At 41.9% G+C, this 18,581-nt stretch overlaps 1 protein-coding gene across 2 annotated transcripts in view; it reads left to right on the forward strand.

The window, feature by feature from the left end:
* Window positions 1–18,581, forward strand: part of FNIP1 (folliculin interacting protein 1) — a 160,643-nt gene that overhangs the window by 68,424 nt on the left and 73,638 nt on the right. For both annotated transcript variants that reach the window (XM_040344656.1, XM_040344657.1), the window contains exon 3: window positions 10,225–10,356. In XM_040344656.1, coding sequence (XP_040200590.1) covers window positions 10,225–10,356 — 132 coding nt within the window. The remainder of the gene's footprint in view (window positions 1–10,224; window positions 10,357–18,581) is intronic.

Here is an 18,581-nt window from a genome sequence, read left to right on the forward strand (position 1 = left end):
TGTATAAAAATATACAATATGTTAATAATAAAATGCATTCAAGACCAAAAAAGGTCAATAAGAACAAATTGTACTTGTTGCGTAGCTAAATAACCAACAAACTTATTTACCACATTCAGGCCCGGACTGGCCATAAAGCATACCGGGCATGTGCCCGGTGGGCCGCATGTCTTGTCCCCCCCCCCCAGTGCACTCTCAGCTGCGAGACGCAGCCGCACTTAAGTGACACCCGTCAGCACATCAGGGGGCCAGGACTCGCAAAGATCCCCTTCTCTCTGGCACAGTGGCAGCGGCTCTCATGATCTGATCAGTCTCTGCTCAGCTGTCTCACACAGCCGAGCAGAGTAAGGCCGCCTCCCCCTCCTCCTTTATGTCTACACAGGGGGAGGGGACCCGACATGGAGTCCCACGCTGATCTGAGGTACATTATGGGTCTGTATTGTAGGGGGGGGGGTCTGTACTGTAGGGAGGTCTGTGTAACAAACTGTGGGGGGCTGTCCAGAGATGCAGGGTGCTGGAGCCCGGGCCTATTTTTTGTCCCAGTCCAGACTTGACCACATTTATAATCGATATAATATATTTTATTCACACAGAGGCTAATTGCTTAATAAAAGACTGTGTTATGTGAAAATAGGTCCTCATGGGTCAATGTGTTTCCCGTTTCCACTTCTTCAGGACACATGAGAACATTAGCAGTGGTACCTGAACAAGTTTAAAGCGGTGTTTCACCCTAAAAAACAACTTTATAGCATCTCATTCAGCATAGTAGCGCAAGCTACATTATGCCTTTATATTTTTTTTCGGCGCCGTACTCACTGTTTAATCGAGTAGTAAAATTTCAGACTCCCCGCGGGGAATGGGCGTTCCTATTCAGAGGGCTCGTGATTGACGGCCAGCTATGGCGCGTCACGCTTCACGAAAATAGCCGGAGTAGGTCTCGGCTCTTCCCAGCGCTATACGGCGCCTGCGCACAGACATCGGAGCTGACTGCGCAGGCGCCGTGAAGAGCAAACACCTATTTTGGCTATTTCCGTGAAGCGTGACGCGCCATAGCCGGCCGTCAATCACAAGCCCTCTGAATAGGAACACCCATTCCCCTGAAACTTTACTACGCGATTACAGAGTGAGTACGGCGCCAAAAAAAAAATATAAAGGCATACTGTAGCTCACGCTACTATGCTGAATGAGATGCTAGAAATTTTTTTTTTAGGGAGAACCCCCGCTTTAAGTAAAAGAATTGCAATGTATGTATGTCAAAATGTTATATTCATTTACATTCTACAGCTGTTGCTTAGGGTTCCCCACATGTGGTTATAGCAATGTTGGCACCACCAATTCCATGCCAGCTATAAGACAATGAAAACCCAGTTAAGACCCCACAGCAGAAAGGACCAAGTCAAACAGAAAAATGGCAGGTGACTAGCAATCTCACCTAAGCTCCGTGCAGACAAGTGCATCACAGGGAGAACCGCCAGGCGGGTAGACTTTTTTTTTTTTTTTTTTTTAGTTACTACTGCTATTTTTCAAAGTTGCTTTAAATTGATAATTGCTATTTGTGAAGCCAGCATTAGGGGACATTGTTGGTATTGCATTTAAAATCGAGGCATGGCATCTATTATCGGGGCTTGGAGTTTTCTATGTTTTTAAAACTGTAGCCTTGACTAAAAATCCCAAATTTTCCATGCTCCCCTCTATGTACGTAGCTAACCACTTCAGACAGCTTTGCTTCTGCAATTCATATGTACTGGGTTTCCATAAACTTCTTGTGCAATAACCATCTTGTCCCTGGGAAGACAGTTTGTGATCTGGAGAGTGTGCTGGTTTCTAGTAGCCAGCTGAATCAGTGTGGTGTCTGTCACATGCTTGCTGAGCGTAGCCAGAATTTTGTTTGCCAGGTCAGAGATAAATTGCAGTGTTAGTTCACGAGGCTCTACAGCGATCATATGACTGCTTCTCTCGGACTCCACCCTGTTTGCTCTGTGTGTCAGCCTGTGTGTGAGCAATGGGGTGGTTCACGTCTGCTAATTAATAATCAGATTGTGTTTTATTTGTGTGAATAGGTACATGAGCAAATGTGTTTCTAAATAGATCAAGAAACCTAAAACTAACTGAAAAGAGTTATGTATAAGAGCTGTTGACACTCCAAAGTATCTAGTTTTAAACTGACTTTTATCTTTTGAGAAATAGAAATATTTATGTTAAGATGTTGTTTTTTAGGTTTCAATCATTTTTATTATAGATTTTGCATAATAGACAATCTTCAAGAAGATATGTGTAACATTAGGTTTGCATATTCAATGAGCTATTGACATATTACAATATTGTTTAATTATCCCTTGTAATATAGTATCCAGGAAACATGAAAGCTAATCTATTAATGTTGTTTTTTAGAGGTGAAAATTGCCTAAAGGCCTCAAGCACACTCTTGTTAGCCTATTTATTCATGCACATTTAGGCATTTACAGGCATATTTGCAGAGGAGCGTTTTCAGCCTTAAAAAATAAATGTGTTTTTTTTTTTTTGAGAGGATTTTTCGGCAGAAAAAAAGTTCTTAATGCAAATAAACACAGCGCTAAACACGGCCGTAAACTCTTGTGCAATACGATTTTTTTTTATGCTGATTTTTCTGTCTGAGATTTGGGATTTATTTTTTTCAGCCACCTAATGTGTATGAGCCCTAAAATGTTTTTTGCATCCAGAAAAAATAGACAAAACATTTTTCTCTTTAGTTCTGGTTAGAGTGGTTACCTTGGAGTCGCTGTGAAAAATGCCCCCTTAGGCCCTTTTCACCCAGGCGAACCTGAACAGACTCTCCATGCAGGTCTATGGAGCGACGGATGTCAGCCGTGACAGGAAGTCTGTTTTCATCATAGAGGAGAGCGGAGATCTGAGAGATCCGTCTCCACAGTGAGCGGGGGATCATCTGCCTGCTCAGCAGGAATCGACGGAGCGATCCCCGCTGAGCAAGCAGAGCCTATACACTGACAGCCCCGTGTGAATGGGGCCTTACACATGCCTGAAAAGATTGTGCCAGTGGTTACTTTTCAGTCTAGTAACTTCTGGAGGATCCCTAGGGTCTTTTTGAAACTGGTTGAGTGAGACTGCTCTAACAGAATCCCAGGGTAACAATAAAAAAATAAGACAGATTAATCCTTCTTCACTTTTTCCAAAACTAGAAAACTAGGCATACACTTTTTATGGGTTGCCGCCATCAGCTTATATATACCTTCCCATCCCTTATCCCTGCTCTGGTAAAAACATGTTTGTTAATTCCAGGTACCTGGCACAGCATACTCTCCTTCCTGTTACATAATGGCTCTTGTCTGTCTACTCTTATACCTTCACTGTCACTTTGGGATTACATATCTTCTGTTCACTCAAGGCAGCCAAACTAAGTCAGGAGGATGTTCATATAAGTAGCCATTAAAATTAACCTGTTTTCTTTAAAGGGTAATTATTGTATATGTTTAGATAATAACGTTTAATGGGCATCCAACCAAATCTTCCATAAGGATGTGGCTGGCTTTTGGAGCGTAGGAATCTATATTGATCTGTGGAGTCACATGAGAATATGAGTCATACATGAGCATGTGAGATGAGCCATTGTCATAACAGCTAGTCTGGATTTCTCATTACACTGTACTAAATTCCTCTCCTAGTTGGTAATCTTCCTCTCAATGCACTGAAAATGAAGGTTTCATTTAGTAGCCAACTAGACTTTTGTTTTTACTGCTGCCCATGTGTAAGACTGATTCATAATGAGTATAATTTGGGTCCTGGAAAATGAAGACCACTAAACAAAATGTTTGCAGCCTCAAATATTTTGGTATAATATAATATATTTTGGAAAATCCAAACTTGTACTTTGTCTTGGCTCATTGGCTCACCCTGCTGCTTTCCACTTTTTAATTAAAATTAATACAGCATGCATCTCTGCATACTGTTGTAAAATCATCTATCCCTGTTTTTTTTCCATTTTTTTTAGTTACGAACATCTCCTCTGTCCACTTCCTGGTTTCCCGGAAGGCCCTGTTGATGTAGTCCTAGACATACTGCTGCCCCCTGAGAAGGCAATGTCTGTTTGCAAAAGCTGTGGTACGCCTTGCTACACAGTAAAGATTTTTGGATCAGGGCTGAAGGCAAGAATGTTACCTAGTAGCCTTCACTTGGAGAGATAGGGAAATTAGATGGTAATTTATCTTTGCCGAAAAGCAAGCAAGGGTGTGAACCTGTGATTTGCCCATATTGGAGGAGTGATCTGTCAGGGTCATGTTAACCAATTTTCCCCAGCACCATATACTCCTTTCCTCACTCCCTTCCATCTCCTTTTGGCTGTTTGGAGTATATGTCACCTATGAGTCACCCAAGGCATTGCTCAGGCAGGCCTGGTTACAGGAAAGAAAATCACTCTATTTCCTTCATCTGCACAGTCAGTGTTGATGGGGTAATCCCTCCCGCTGGGGAGGGGGGTGCTCTGAGGTAAGCTGTCAATGATGATTATTGCTAGTGGCTACATTTTCTGGCAATAATCGCATGCTAGAAATCCAACATTCTGGTTGTTCCCAAGTTGTCCGATTGTTTGATGTCCCATAGATGGATTGAATCTTGGGCGATCTCTGCTGAACCGGGCTAATATTCAAACTGTATATGGCCAGCTTTACTCTGTCACAGGCCTAAGCCTCCATACTTCTCTTTTTGAAGTTTAAAGGGTCAGGACATGGCTTTCCATTTAAAAGAAAAAAAGGACGGAGGGCGCACCAGCCTTGTGTGCATTACCTTTGCAACATGGGAAATGTATTAAAAATCTATAAAAATATACTCGCAAACGAGTGTTTTAAAATCAATTCGTAAATGCAAAATCCAATGGGGTCTGCTGACCAAGTAGACTTAAGTGGGATGTGAAAGTCCAAGGTGGCTTTCCATTCATTCATGTTTGTTTTTTCCCCCAATAATTTTAAGTAGTTTTTACCTTGCCTTTTTTGTATAGCCTCTAATTTTACTAGTTATTTTTTTTCAAATATAGGTTGATATTCAAATACAATGTGTTATTCAGCAAGATCTCTGAAAAGATGTCAGTTTTCTTGTTTACAACCTTTGCAGGTGACTTGCTAACTCGTGCCACAAGTTGATTGGTTCTCTGCAGTCTTTTGCTAGTGGCTGATTTATGGTTTGTTATTGGCTGGTATTGTCACGTCCATATTTAGCATACCATCCCTTAAATAAAGTTTATCTGGAATTCAAAAGCCTTGGAATAAAATAATCTTTGCAATGTTTGGGCATTTAATCCTTTGATCGGAAGCCAAGTGGTGTCCAGTCTTTAAAGCATTGAATAGCCACCACCTGTCCCACAATTGCAGCTAATTATGACACGCACTGTTCACATATCGGTCCATCTGAACAACATGTACTAAACATTGTGAAAAGATACTTTACATGGAAATTTTTCACACATCTATTCACTAGATTTCTTTTCTCACTTTACAGGTTTTTACAGTTTAAAAATGTAAATTGTACACTTTCTTTTCCTTTATTCTAATGCTTATTATGTAGCAGGTCAGTTAAAAAAAAAAAGCAGTGAAAGAACATGACTGGAAGCAAACCATTTTTGGTCACTTATATCCTTAAAAATATTGTGTATGAGCGTCAACCTTCATGGTGACCAATGGGCACGGGCTTCCAAGCACTCCTAAATGACCACACAGTTTTAAATGTATTGTCCAAACGAGCACATAAAGTGTTATTTGGCAATATGACTTTTGTGGATTTCTACTAACCTGTTAAACAAGACCATATTTTTATTCGTGTTCTTCAATATCAGTGAACTAAAGATTTGTTTAAAGCAAAGCCTGAAACCTAGCACCAGAATTTGAGGAAACCCACTTAGTACTAAGCATGCCTGTAGTGGACAGGTTTTCCTGGCTTGTGCCAGGCTCCGAAACATAATTCACTATTCTGATAGCCATCATCTATTTCTGGAACATATGTGGGTGATGTGTGAGCAAAACTGTGTTGGTGTTTACTTGAAAGAGAATAAAAATATTATGTAAAAGGTCAGGTCATTTTTACATTTTCGCATCATTTGTGTATTTAACAGGATGGTTCAAAAGCTAATGGTAAATAGGATTTTAGTTTGCCCAGTTGAACCTTACAAAGGCTAATGTCAACCAGACACGTGTCAACCAGGATGTACAGTGCCAGCTTGGGTGGTCAACAGGAGTGTGGTATACAAAATCTGTGATATACATGCAGGAAGTCTAGGTCAGGGGTGCCCAACCTTTTGAAGAGCGAGGGCCACTCAAGCAACTTGCTAACTGGTCGTAGCGGACACAGACACAGCCCACTATACTCCTTTTTTTTTTTTTTTTTTCGGATTGGAGTTGGTTTATATCTGCCACTACTTAGAGGTGAATGGAGGGTCCAATTGTTTGAAGTGGCCATGTGAAAGGGGCCCAAGGCAGTGTTCACACTGATGAACTGGGGTTTACCCGCACCGCAGGTGCAACGCGGGGTGTACCTTTTTGACTTTCCTGAAGTTTGCAATAGACTTCAATTCTATTCTGAAGGTTTGGTGCATTTTCAGAAAGCAGACCAAATTTGCAGGTAATAACAGAAGTCTATGGCTTAGTGCAGGTAACCCACAGGAGCACTGCTCTGCACCTGCTTATCAGTTTGAAAGCAGCCCAGGAACCACTGCTGAACAGATTTGCCCATATATACACTGTGATTTGTTATAAACTGACCTTTAATAACAGTATTCTATTCTGTTCCATCCCAGAGCAGGAGGCCGCGGGCCACATGTAGTCCCCTGGTCTAGGTCATTCTAAAACAAGCAATCTAATCACACAAGGAAGGCATACAAAAAATGTATGTGGCTTTTATCCAATGGGATTTTCCATTCTGAGTTGTGAATTGAGAAGGAACGTGACACAGAAGATGTGTTCTGCAACAGCAGCAACGTACATGTCATTTTTATTGCATTCCTGAAAGGAATGGATGAAAAATGAGGTTTGCTTTTTGATGGACGGCAATGACATGGAATGTAGCTGATGGTTCTGTAACCTTGTACCAGGCTCATACATATCTTGAAAGCGAGACGTGTCCAGTGGCATTCCATGTGGATACAGAAGCTGGCAAAGTCACCAGACAGATAACTGACTGTCCAAAAAATGCTTTCACAGCATCTTAATAGTGTGTGAAAACATTTCTAATGTTAAGTTTCTTAAAGAGAACCAGTCAGTGTTATTCAAGAATGTAAATGCCGATATCCAGTTCATTTTGGTCGACTACAGTGTTAAGTAGCCTCCTGAACTCACACGTTCCTCAGAGCTCCACCTGTCAACCGCTTGCTAACCAGCCATGGTCATTATACTGTGACAGGTTGGCATGGCTGTGCAAATCGTTGTAGGTGTAAGTCGGCAACTTTAAGAGCTCTAGTGGGTGCAACGCCAACTGTCATCCATAATGTCTGCCGGTGACCCAAAATTGCTCCTCAGAGAGCCAGAACGGGGATCTGTCAATGTAAACAGTTCCCCTTTCTGACAGGGAAGTGGAGAGATCTGCTATTCCTAGTGTTCAGGAACAACAATCTCTCCAGTCACTACACCCCCCCCCCCCCCCAGTTAAAAACACCTCCCTAGGGAACACTTAACCCCTTGATCACCCCCTAGTGTTAATTCCCTTCCCTACCAGTGACCTTTGTACAGTAATCACTGGGTATTTTTGTTTCTGATCGCTGTATAAATATCAATGGTCCCAAAAAAATGGCAATAGTGTCTGCTCTGTCTGCCGCAATGTCGCAGTCCTGCTAAAAATCACTGATCACTGCCATTACTAGTAAAAAATAAATAATAAAAATGCCATGAATCTATTTTGTAGACGCTATAACTTTTGCGCAAACCAATCAATACCCGCTTATTGTGATTTTTATTTTACCAAAAATATGTAGAAGACTACATATTGGCCTAAACTGATGGACTTTTTTGGTATATATTCATTATAGCGAAAAGTAGAAAAAAATATATAATTTTTTTCTTTTTTTAATTGTTGCTCTTTTTTTGTTTTATAGCGCAAAAAATAAACTGCAGTGGTGAGCAAATTCCACCAAAAGAAAGCTTCATTTGTGGGGAAAAAAGGACATACATTTTGCTTGTGTACAACGTTGCATTACCGTGCAATTGTCGGGTAAAGCGACGCAGTGCTGTATCGCAAAAAAAATGGGCTGGTCCATCAGATTTGTGTCTTGATGGGAAGTGGCGAGAGTTTGCCCTCCCAGCAAAGTATCGGTGCTTAGCACTGTGTAAAATAAGTCTCCCCAGACTATCTAGTTCTCTGCTCTGCATTTCCTTACTCCCATTTACTACCCCATCCCCAGTTGCAGGTCACCTCCCCATCAATGCAGAGACTCTCAGCTGTGTTTTGTAATAGGGCCAGCTCCCTGTTAATCTATTTTAGCTTCTTCCCCTGACAGAAATGTCAGGCTGCATTTATCTGATCCGAGAATTTGTCAGGCATTATCGGGCTGATAAGGGGAATAGTTCAGGAGAGAGCTATGGGACTTGGCTCTTTGAAGAGAGATAACAAAATACTGCAGATATATGTGCCCAGCTCAAATTTCATGAATTGTGATTACATTCACTTTAATGCATTACAATTTAACGAAACCCATTCGATTTTAGTCTACTAAAACATGACTAAATAAAAATAAAAATGGATTTTCATCGATTGACTCAAATCTTATTTTAGTTTTTGTCACTAAAAACATGCAGCTGATAAACTATGAAGGAAATATTTTTGTTGACAAATTAAACACAGCAGTTTTAGTTAAAGTGGCACTAAATGGTATCTTTATTCTCCAAAAATAATCTATACACATTCACTACCTAAAGACTCTCTTAATAATCTGTTTTGTCATGTTGTTTTTGTTTCTTACTGTGTTTTTATATCTCCTTGTAATTTGTCTCTGAGCTCCCAAAATTTTCTTTTCCCTCTCACTTCTGTTTATTTGGAACAAGCAATGCACATTAGTTGTGGTCAACAACAAAGTGAGCAACAATGGAGTGGTCCACATTCCCACTTACAGTAGAACCATGGAGAACAAATGTAGTCACCCTCAACAGATGTGGTGGAGGCTGAGAACAATAGAAGGCACTTTTTATTGCGTTAAGCTTGCATACTTGAGTAGATTTTATTTTAAATCATAGTTTAATATCCATTTAATTTGCTGTTAAATCTTCATTAAAGAGTGGAACGTACCTTTAAGTATGTTTATATTATAGCATAGTGTAGAATTATGTTCTAGCATAGGTATTTTTACTGTTACCTTGTTATATATTTTACTTTAGTATGTCCAAATACAGAAGCAGCACCACTGGATTTTATCAACCTAATTTCTTACCAAAACGAAAGGAAATGTTTCAAGAGGGGTACTAAAAAAAAATTGGCATCTTATTTGCAATGTAAGAGCCACCTGCCGGCCAAAGGCCATTGTATATCACTTGTACCTTGCTATGTGATCCAAGTAATGCAGGAGTGGGAAGGTTATGGATAGCTTACCTGAACCCATGCGGGTTCTTTTCCTGCTAAAGTCCATCTAAGTACAAAAAACAAAAAAATCAATGGCAAAGATCTGCACCTTTTTCTATTTTTTGGACATAAAGGTGATTGATCTTAGTTACTGGGATGTAAGTGGATGCACTTTTGTTACATTGGTCTGCCCATAGACATGGGTCATTTTAAACTCCTGGAGGGCCGACTGAACAGACACAGAGGTCACAAACGTACTGTTCAACAATTCCGCAGGGCAACTGTTCGCTGATCCCCTGGAGATCCGAACAGATGCATTCAGTGTAAAAGAGCCATTCGAGGCATTTTATGCAATGTAACTTTTTTTTTATTTTTTTTTATTTTTTTTTATTTTTACCTTTGTGTTTATTTTCGAAGTATCTCCCATTATCCCTGCCGCTAAGATTTCATGTGATGAAACCTCTAATGCTCTTCTTCCTCTGGTAATGCTGTGGAGTATGTTTGAGATCAGGAGATACAAAAGAAGCACATAAGACCCGGCTAGAAAGGAATTCTGCACCTGCTCTACCCTGTATAGAGAGGTATAGAATGTATTGTGGCTTGTGGGTGACTCTGGAAAATGAATGTTTGGGTGTCCTTGTTTCATTCTGTGCAGAGATTTTCAGAAATTAACTTTTTTTTTTTTCTCTTCTGTTTCCACAGAAACTTGTGAGTGACGCTCCAGTGAGGGTGTTCGGGAAGTGTTGCCAGCTTAGACCTGGAGGCGACAGCTCTTCATCTTTAGATAGTTCGGCTAACTCTTCTGACACAAAAGAACAATGCCCCAAATACCAGGTAGTTAATATCATTTGTCTTATTCAAACAGCAGCAGTAAAATCTTGGTGAAATGGTAGTTTAATATACAATTTGTAACCTCATGACTAAATACGATAATGTAAGACTAGCGCAAAGGAAGCACATCTGTTAGGCTCCATTTAGATGTGTAGTTGGGGGGTGGCGGAACTTGCATGTCCCCCCCCCCCTTTAAGATGCAATATGCAGCGGATGGGGGTGTTCACATGCTGTGGTTATGATGCTCGGCAACTGCTGCAAAGTCATGCAAGTCGACATGTAGCAATCGGCGGGCGGCACGCCCACCAAAAACTTACACATTCAAGCAAATGGGGAAGCATCACAAATGCCCCCGCAACTGTGAGCAATGCAAAAACTAAGGTTAAAGCAGGTGGTGAGGAGGTGTCGCATCGCTTCCTCACTGCCTGTCTGTAGTTTTTGAAGCACCACCAGCATGGAATGGGCTTCAGAGAAAAGGGAGATTTCTACCTTAATGCCCCGTACACACACTCGGTAATTCCGACAGCAAAAGTCCAACAAGCTTTTGAACGGAAATTCTGACTGTGTGTATGCTCCATCGGCCTTTTGCGGTCAGAATTTCTGCCAACAAAAGGTTAAGAGCTGGTTCTCAAATTTTCCGGAAAATCCAATCGTCTGTAGCAATTCCGACGCACAAAATTCTGACTCATGCTTGTAAACAATTCAACGCATGCTCGGAAGCATTGAACTTAATTTTCTTGGCTTGTCGTAGTGTTTTTAAGTCACTGGGTTCTTGATGGTCAAAAGTTCTTGTGACCGTGTCCACTGGCAAAGTCGCCTGTCCTGGATGCAACTTTAAGTTGTGTTGTAAGTTGCTCCAAGCCGCGCTGAAGTTGCCTTGCAAAGTCGCGCTGTAAGTCGGGTTACCCCTGTGTGAACCGCCACTAAAATTCATGTCAATTAAAGACAAGATACAGTTTACTGTTAAATTCAGGGTGTGCAGATTCCGAAGCTATCAATAGGTATGACCTACGCGTTTCGCGGGCGTGTGTATGCAAGCTTGGCGCTTGAGCGGAATTCCGTCGGAAAAAACATCCACTCTTGAAAATGAGTACCTGAACTAAAAGTGTGCTGATTTGCTATTTTATTATGTTTACAAACACTGATTTGCTATATTAACCCCTTCACACAGACGTAACGCAAATATGCGACGTTTGGCTTGAGGGGTTGTACCGGGAGGCCCGATCGGCCAGCCGGAACATCCGCTGGCTGACCGGAGACCCGAATGAAGCCAGAATCTACTTTGGGTTTTGGATCTAGTAACCCGGAAGCGATGTCATGACATCACTTTCAGTTTACTGAAGACTTGACGATGCCAAATTTAATAAATGACAGTATTCAAAACTGCCAAATGTGGCGTTTTGAATGCTTTTAAGTGCAAAGAAGTCTTATAGACCCCAGATATCTCCATAAAGAGTACCTGTCTACTACTGCTTATTACTCTCACAAGGTTTGTTGACATTCCTTGTGACAGCAATAAAAGTGATCATGTATTTTGTAATGAGACTTACTGATGCGCTAACCACACCGGGTATAAATACACAACGACTAAAATTATAAATATACACAAGCGGCAGCCATAGTAAAAGAAGTGTTCACACACTAAAAACTGTTAGAGGGGGTGAAATGGCGCTTACTCAAAATGATCTGTTAATAAATAATATATAGCAAAGATTCCTGTGCAAATAAATACTGTTCCTGTGCAAATAAATTCCTGGGCAAAAAATCAGATAAATACAATATATCTTGAATAAATATAACATTTCCTTGGTGCATAAAAAGCAAATGCAAATAAGTGCAAAATATTAAAAGTACTAATATTTCTTCAGTGCCAATAAGCAAATGCAAAATTAAGGTGCAAAATCAAGCACAAAAAGTGCAGCAATAATGTGCAAAGTAAAAAGTGAATACAAATTTAAAGTCAGAAAATAAAAAATTATTTCTGTGCAAAAAACGTTTAGTGTCAAAACAGTCTTAAAGCGGGAGTTCACCCGAATTTTTTTTTTTAAGATTAGATTGATGCTTATTTTGTCAAGGGGAATCGGATAGTTTTTTTAAAATCCGAGCAGTACTTACCGTTTTAGAGAGCGATCTTCTCCGCCGCTTCCGGGTATGGTCTTCGGGACTGGGCGTTCCTACTTGATTGACAGGCTTCCGACGGTCGCATACATCGCGTCACGAGTAGCCGAAAGAAGCCAAAAGTCGGTGCGGCTCTATACGGCGCCTGCGCACCGACGTTCGGCTACTTTCGGAAAATCGTGACGCGATGTATGCGTCCGTCGGAAGCCTGTCAATCAAGTAGGAACGCCCAGTCCCGCAGCCCATACCGGGAAGTGGCGGAGAAGATGCATCTCTAAAACGGTAAGTACTGCTTCGATTGTAAAAAAAAAACCACCCGATTCCCCTTGACAAAACGAGCCTTAATCTAATGTTAAAAAAAAAGGTTTTTGGGTGAACCTCCACTTTAAGTGCAAACAAGCAAAAGTGCCAAAAAAACTCCTCCGTGCTGGAAAATTTATTAGACAGTCCAAACGATGTGCAAAATTGCAACAAATCAAATTTGAAAGAAAGTATTCTCCAACTGCCAAAAAAAAACATGCAACGTGCTTCAATCCAGTGCAGGTGCTCTCGTTTCCCCCAGCCTCTCACCTCACCTGGCTTAAAATTAAGCTTTTCTGCTAGTCTCCAATAGCTGAGTGCTCTTTTCTTGTTCAATCGCCTATGATCAGGTTTCCCATTTTAGATACTCATATACAATTCAGATTATTTTGCACAGATATTTTTTTTTTTTTTACTTTTTATTCACTTTTTACTTTGCACATTATTGCTGCACTTTTTGTGCTTGATTTTGCACCTTAATTTTGCATTTGCTTATTGGCACTGAAGAAATATTTATTAGTACTTTTAATATTTTGCACTCATTTGCTTTTATGCATTAAGGAAATTTTATATTGATTTTTTTTAAGATTTATTCGATTTTTTTTTTGCACAGGAACAGTATTTATTTGCACATGAATCTTTGCTATATATTTATTTAACAGATCATTTTGAATAAGCTGCATTTCACCCCCTCTTTAACAATAAGTGACAATCCAAATTTTTTGTTAGAATTTAAAGCGCCCCGTCCCTCCGTGCTCATGCGCAGAAGCGAACACATACGCAAGTCGCGCCTGCACATGTAAATCGTATTCAAACCACACGTGAGGTATTGCCACAATCGTTGGAGCGAGAGCAATAATTACTAGCACAAGACCTCCTCTGTAACTCTAAACTAATAACCTGTAGACTTTTAGTGTTGCTCTTTAACAAGGCACATTCCAGCATCCAAATTTTTAGTAGTCTAGAAAATAAAAAATCTGACTAATGTTGCAAACAAGATCTTTTACCATTATTTGGGTACACACACCTTTGGATCCCGTTTGTACCTAAAAACAATCTGTCTACAGTACTGGGTTACAATTTTCAGGCTGAAAGCTTAACATCTGGCGTGCAATGGAAATGAATTAATACAAACCCATGGTTAGGAGGAGGTACTTTTTAGGTGAGACACAGCCCCAGATATGCAATTTTTTTTTTTTTTGTGTTCACAGTTTAGTTTGAATGTTGTTAAACAAGCTGTATGTCCTAGCATTAGTATAGAAATCAGTATCAACAATGGAATGCTAACTTTGGCAGTCATTCCAAATATATTTGGTATTTCATGCTTCCAGCAGGCTAGGAGTTAAACCGCAAGCGCATGTGACTGTTAAATGCCGAGTTGTTCCCTCTGGCTCTTGGTTTGGGATCTCCCCACTTGGCTTGAGTTATATTTTACATAAGAAAAGGGATTTTGGCCAGAGGAGAAGGCAGTCATCTGACGCAGATAAATATTCTTCCTGTCAAGAGAAACTGCAGAGATCACAAGCATATTATTACATCGTCCTTAAAATAGTAACTCTGCAGCCATCTCTTTGTAACAATTCAGATTTGTGTTATTTTAAGTGAAGCTGAAGATCGGTTATTGTGCTGCTTTAAGAAGATTTGTGTGCTGTATACTGGCTCAACCTATTCACTGCTCTGGGATGGTTTGTATCAAGTGAAGTCCACAAATGGATGTTTACGTCAAACTGGGGTGACTTTATTACTTGAATAAAACCTACAAGGAGAAGACAGTTGCCAAAACATTTTAGTCGGCTGTCTTTTTAGCTAAAAAAATAAAAGTTTTTAAAAATCTTGTTGTTATATAGTGACTGTTGTGAATGGGCCTTAAATAGCAGTGATTGATTCTTTAAAGTCATATTCTGTTTTATGTTTTAATTATCCTTGTGAAGATTACACCTCCAATTGCTGTGTGCGACACCCCCCGCATTCTTTTTCTTTCACTTTTATTGGTAAAAAAAAATAACGTGTTGACAGATTGGCATTCGCAGTCATATAGACATAGTAGCCCAGAAAACCTCTGTATTATTTAACAGATTTAAATGGGGGACTTGCACCGATCAGTCATTGTATTATGACCAGTGAATAACATTGATTATCTTATTACAATGGCACATAAGTGGGTAAAATATTCTAGATAGCGAGTAAACATGTCTCTGAAGTTGATGTATGGCATTGGAAAGCAGAAAAAAATAGGTACGTTTAACCGCTTGCCGACCAGCCGCCACAGTTTTACGGCGGCAGGTCGGCTCATCGGCTCTGCTGGGCGAGGATTACGTATATCTACGTCATCTCGCCGAGCAGCCAATAGGGGCGCGCACCCCGCTCGCCCCTGACGCGCGTGCCCGGCGGTCACGATCACCGCCGGCACCCGCAAACACTCGTTACAGAGCGAGAACCGGGAGCTGTGTGTGTATACACACAGCTCCCGGTCCTGTCCGGGAGAAATGCCTGACCGGCTGTTCATACAATGTATGAACAGCGATCAGTAATTTCCCCCAGTCCACCCCCCCTTCAGTTAGAACACACCCAGGGAACATACTTGACCCCTTCCTCGCCCCCTAGTGTTAACCCCTTCCCTGCAATGGGGCATTTTTATAGTAATCAATGCATTTTTAAGAATCTAATGCAGTGCAATCGTTTAGACCCCCGGATGTCTCTTTAACTGCTTGCCGACCGCCCACTGTCGTTTTACGGCGGCAAGTCGGCTCCCCTGCGCCAGAGCACGTAATATAATGTTGGCTCTCGCGCAGGCCACTAGGGGCGCGTGCGCGCCGCCCCACGCGGGCCCCGACTCCTGTGCGCATGCCCGGCGGGCGCGATCGCCGCGGGGCACACGCGTTCGCTCATTACAGAGCGGGGACCGGGAGCTGTGTGTGTAAACACACAGTTCCCGGTCCTGTCAGGGGGGAGAAATGTCAGGGGGGAGAAATGCTGATCTTCTGTTTATACAATGTATGAACAGAAGAGCAGTCATTTCCCCTAGTGAGGCCACCCCCCCTACAGTTAGAACACACCCAGGGAACATTCTTAACCCCTTCCCCGCCCCCTAGTGTTTTTTTTTTCAATCGATCAAAATTTGTTAAACGCTGCTGAGCACCGTTTTTGAGCGTTTATCAACGTTTGCCAGCGTTGGAGCGTTTTTACAGCTGAAAAACTTCTCAACCCACTCTTTTTTTTACTGCTGAAAAGAGAAAACACTGCCCAAAACTGGTAACAGCCTATGTGTGCATGGACACACAAGATAGCATGATGGAGAGTTTGATGACTGTAGAAAAAAATGTCTACAGGAAAAAACAGCTGCTGTAAAACCGCCAAACGTTCAGTGTGCATGAGGCCTTAGAAAAAAAGTTGGTCATACTGGTATTGCTGATCGGTGTGCATGTTTTGTCACTCACTGATGTCTTTTGGATCTAATAGATTACAATTTGTGTCTTTACTGCATATGTATAACATATTAGAAAATGTTCCAGTTATACCAGTTTTATTTTTCTTTCCACTTTTGAAATTGTTACTGTGCAGCAATGAACATAATCAGAACAGTAAACAGCCAAAAGCCAACTGTGAGCTCTACTGTAACACCAGTTATGGGATGTGAGTGGTGAGCTGCAAACCACAAGCAATCAGTACTCATTTTTTTTTTATTATTTTTTTTTAGCCCAAAGCAGTAAAAGTGTCATATATTGCATATCAAGTGGCGGCTGGCAGCTCTGCTAATTTGCATGTTCTTTATTTGTGTTGTGGGAAAACGAAACAGTAAGTGTAATCAGACACCAGGCTTACTAAAGGAAGTGTGAACTTTGTGCATTTGTGACAGTCAATGATATTTTAGACATGTAGAGAGATTTTAAATCTTGAACCCTTCATTAAAATCCCCAACATGCTTTACAAACTCTGCAGGAGAGCAGGAAGTTGCAGGTAAATGATGTCGGCTTACATCCAACTTTAATAAAGCTAGACAAAGCACACTGAAGCCTGTTTCTCTTATCGTCCATGGACGGACACAGCTCCTTAAATCTTGACAAGTGGGTTATGTTCCCTGTTTACAGGAGAGGACTAGGCAGAAACATGTTAAATAGTTAAATACATGTTACATTAACAGAGTTGAACAGCCCCGCCCAGGGGGCGGTCCCTCCAGACATAACCCTCCTCACTGCAGCTTGCAGCCTCAGTTTCGTTCTGCCTAGCAAAGGAGAAGGACGTATGGCTCCCTTTGGGCCCAGCGCCCTGAGGAGAAATTTTATTTTATTTTACTTTACTTTTTCTTGAAGAATCTTCTTTCAACTGTTGGCTGAGAGACAGGCTGGATAATATAGATCCTTGTAGTCTACTCAGTCCGACCAGCAAGCGTGGGCACACCTTTGCAAAGAGGCTTGGTCTGCCACGCCATACCTCATGACTCCTGAGGTGGCCGGTGAGCTTTGCTCCGAGGTCCACATATGACTGAGCTGTGGTGTTGTCTCAATCACAGTGGACCGGGCCGACAGCTACCTCCATTGCGGTTGTAGGTCTGTCAGGAATGCGTCAGCGAGTCCTCGCTCGGACGGGTAAGTACAGTCCCTCCTGCTTCGGTGGGTTGGTACAGCTGGGCATTCCTGGGGTTCGGGGGTCCCTTCCCCTTACTTCCCTGCTCCTTTCCCTTGCTGCATTGCTAACATTGCCGCTGTCAGGGGGGAGGGGGCCTTCCTGAGGGGACTGTGTTATCTGGCCTGTGTTTTTTCTTTTTTGTATTGGGCTTTCCTGTGAGGTAAAAAGCCCTGTGATGAGCACAGATGTTTATGATTATACTTCAGCAGACGCTGACTGATTGGTGACACCTGTAATGGTTTTGCTTTTTATGCTGTATCTGTGACTTGTCCTTAAATAAAACAGCCCTAGGAGGCTTTTCCTGTTTAAACACAGGTCCCTGCAAAAGTTACCTCACGGTTCTTTTCCTCACAGGCAGCGCTGTGCAGTCTCCTCCTGAGGGAGTCCCCTGGTTACCCCTGGTCAGCGCAGCAAGTGGGTGAGAGGCCCTGAATAGGGCTCTAGGAGCTTTTGTCTATTTGTATGGACAGGTGTGCATATTATAATGCACACTATATGTAAATATTGGAGTCAGTATCTGGGTCCTTCCCCACATGCTGGTGGTGGCAGCAGGTGTTAGCACCTGGGATTCCCACAGAGTTTTTATTGTTAGTCCTGGACACAGTTTGTGCCAGGGTGGGGGTGGACTGCGGGCGGGCGGTAAAAGAGTGCCCCCTTCCCCCGTTATCCCCTGGGGAATGCTCTGTTATGGAGCCATGGACTAGGTACCTAGTTAAAAAAAAAAAAAAAAAGAAGGCAGAATAAGGCATTTATGGGTGCGCTTTTTACTGCTGCAAGGGACTCTCCTAAGCTGCATAGTGCAGCTGGGTTTCCGCTGAGGGCTCGGTCTTTTTTGGATCACACAAATCAGACCGCTGTGTAGGTTTTTTCCTTCTGTGCCCTTCTTTGATAATTTCTGAGATGCGGAATGAGAAAAGCCACTGAGGGCTTTTGTAGTCCCTCACCGCCGGGCGGGAACCCCTACTTGTATGGATCTGACTGATAGAAGATCCGAAGTACTGACCCGTTCCATGTTTACCATGCTGGGGTCTGGCTTGCGGCCTATTGTGGCCACTACACTGGGGTCTCAGTGGTCGCTGGCGCTATTTTTTTTGGGAGATTTTTCAATTACATTGAAAACTCCCATTGGCGCCCATTTTGTCGTGGCCACGCTATGGCGCAGCTTACATTGTGCTGGCCTTTTT

The sequence above is a fragment of the Rana temporaria genome, chromosome 3 (genome assembly GCF_905171775.1).
Source record: "Rana temporaria chromosome 3, aRanTem1.1, whole genome shotgun sequence".
Taxonomy (NCBI): Eukaryota; Metazoa; Chordata; class Amphibia; order Anura; family Ranidae; genus Rana; species Rana temporaria.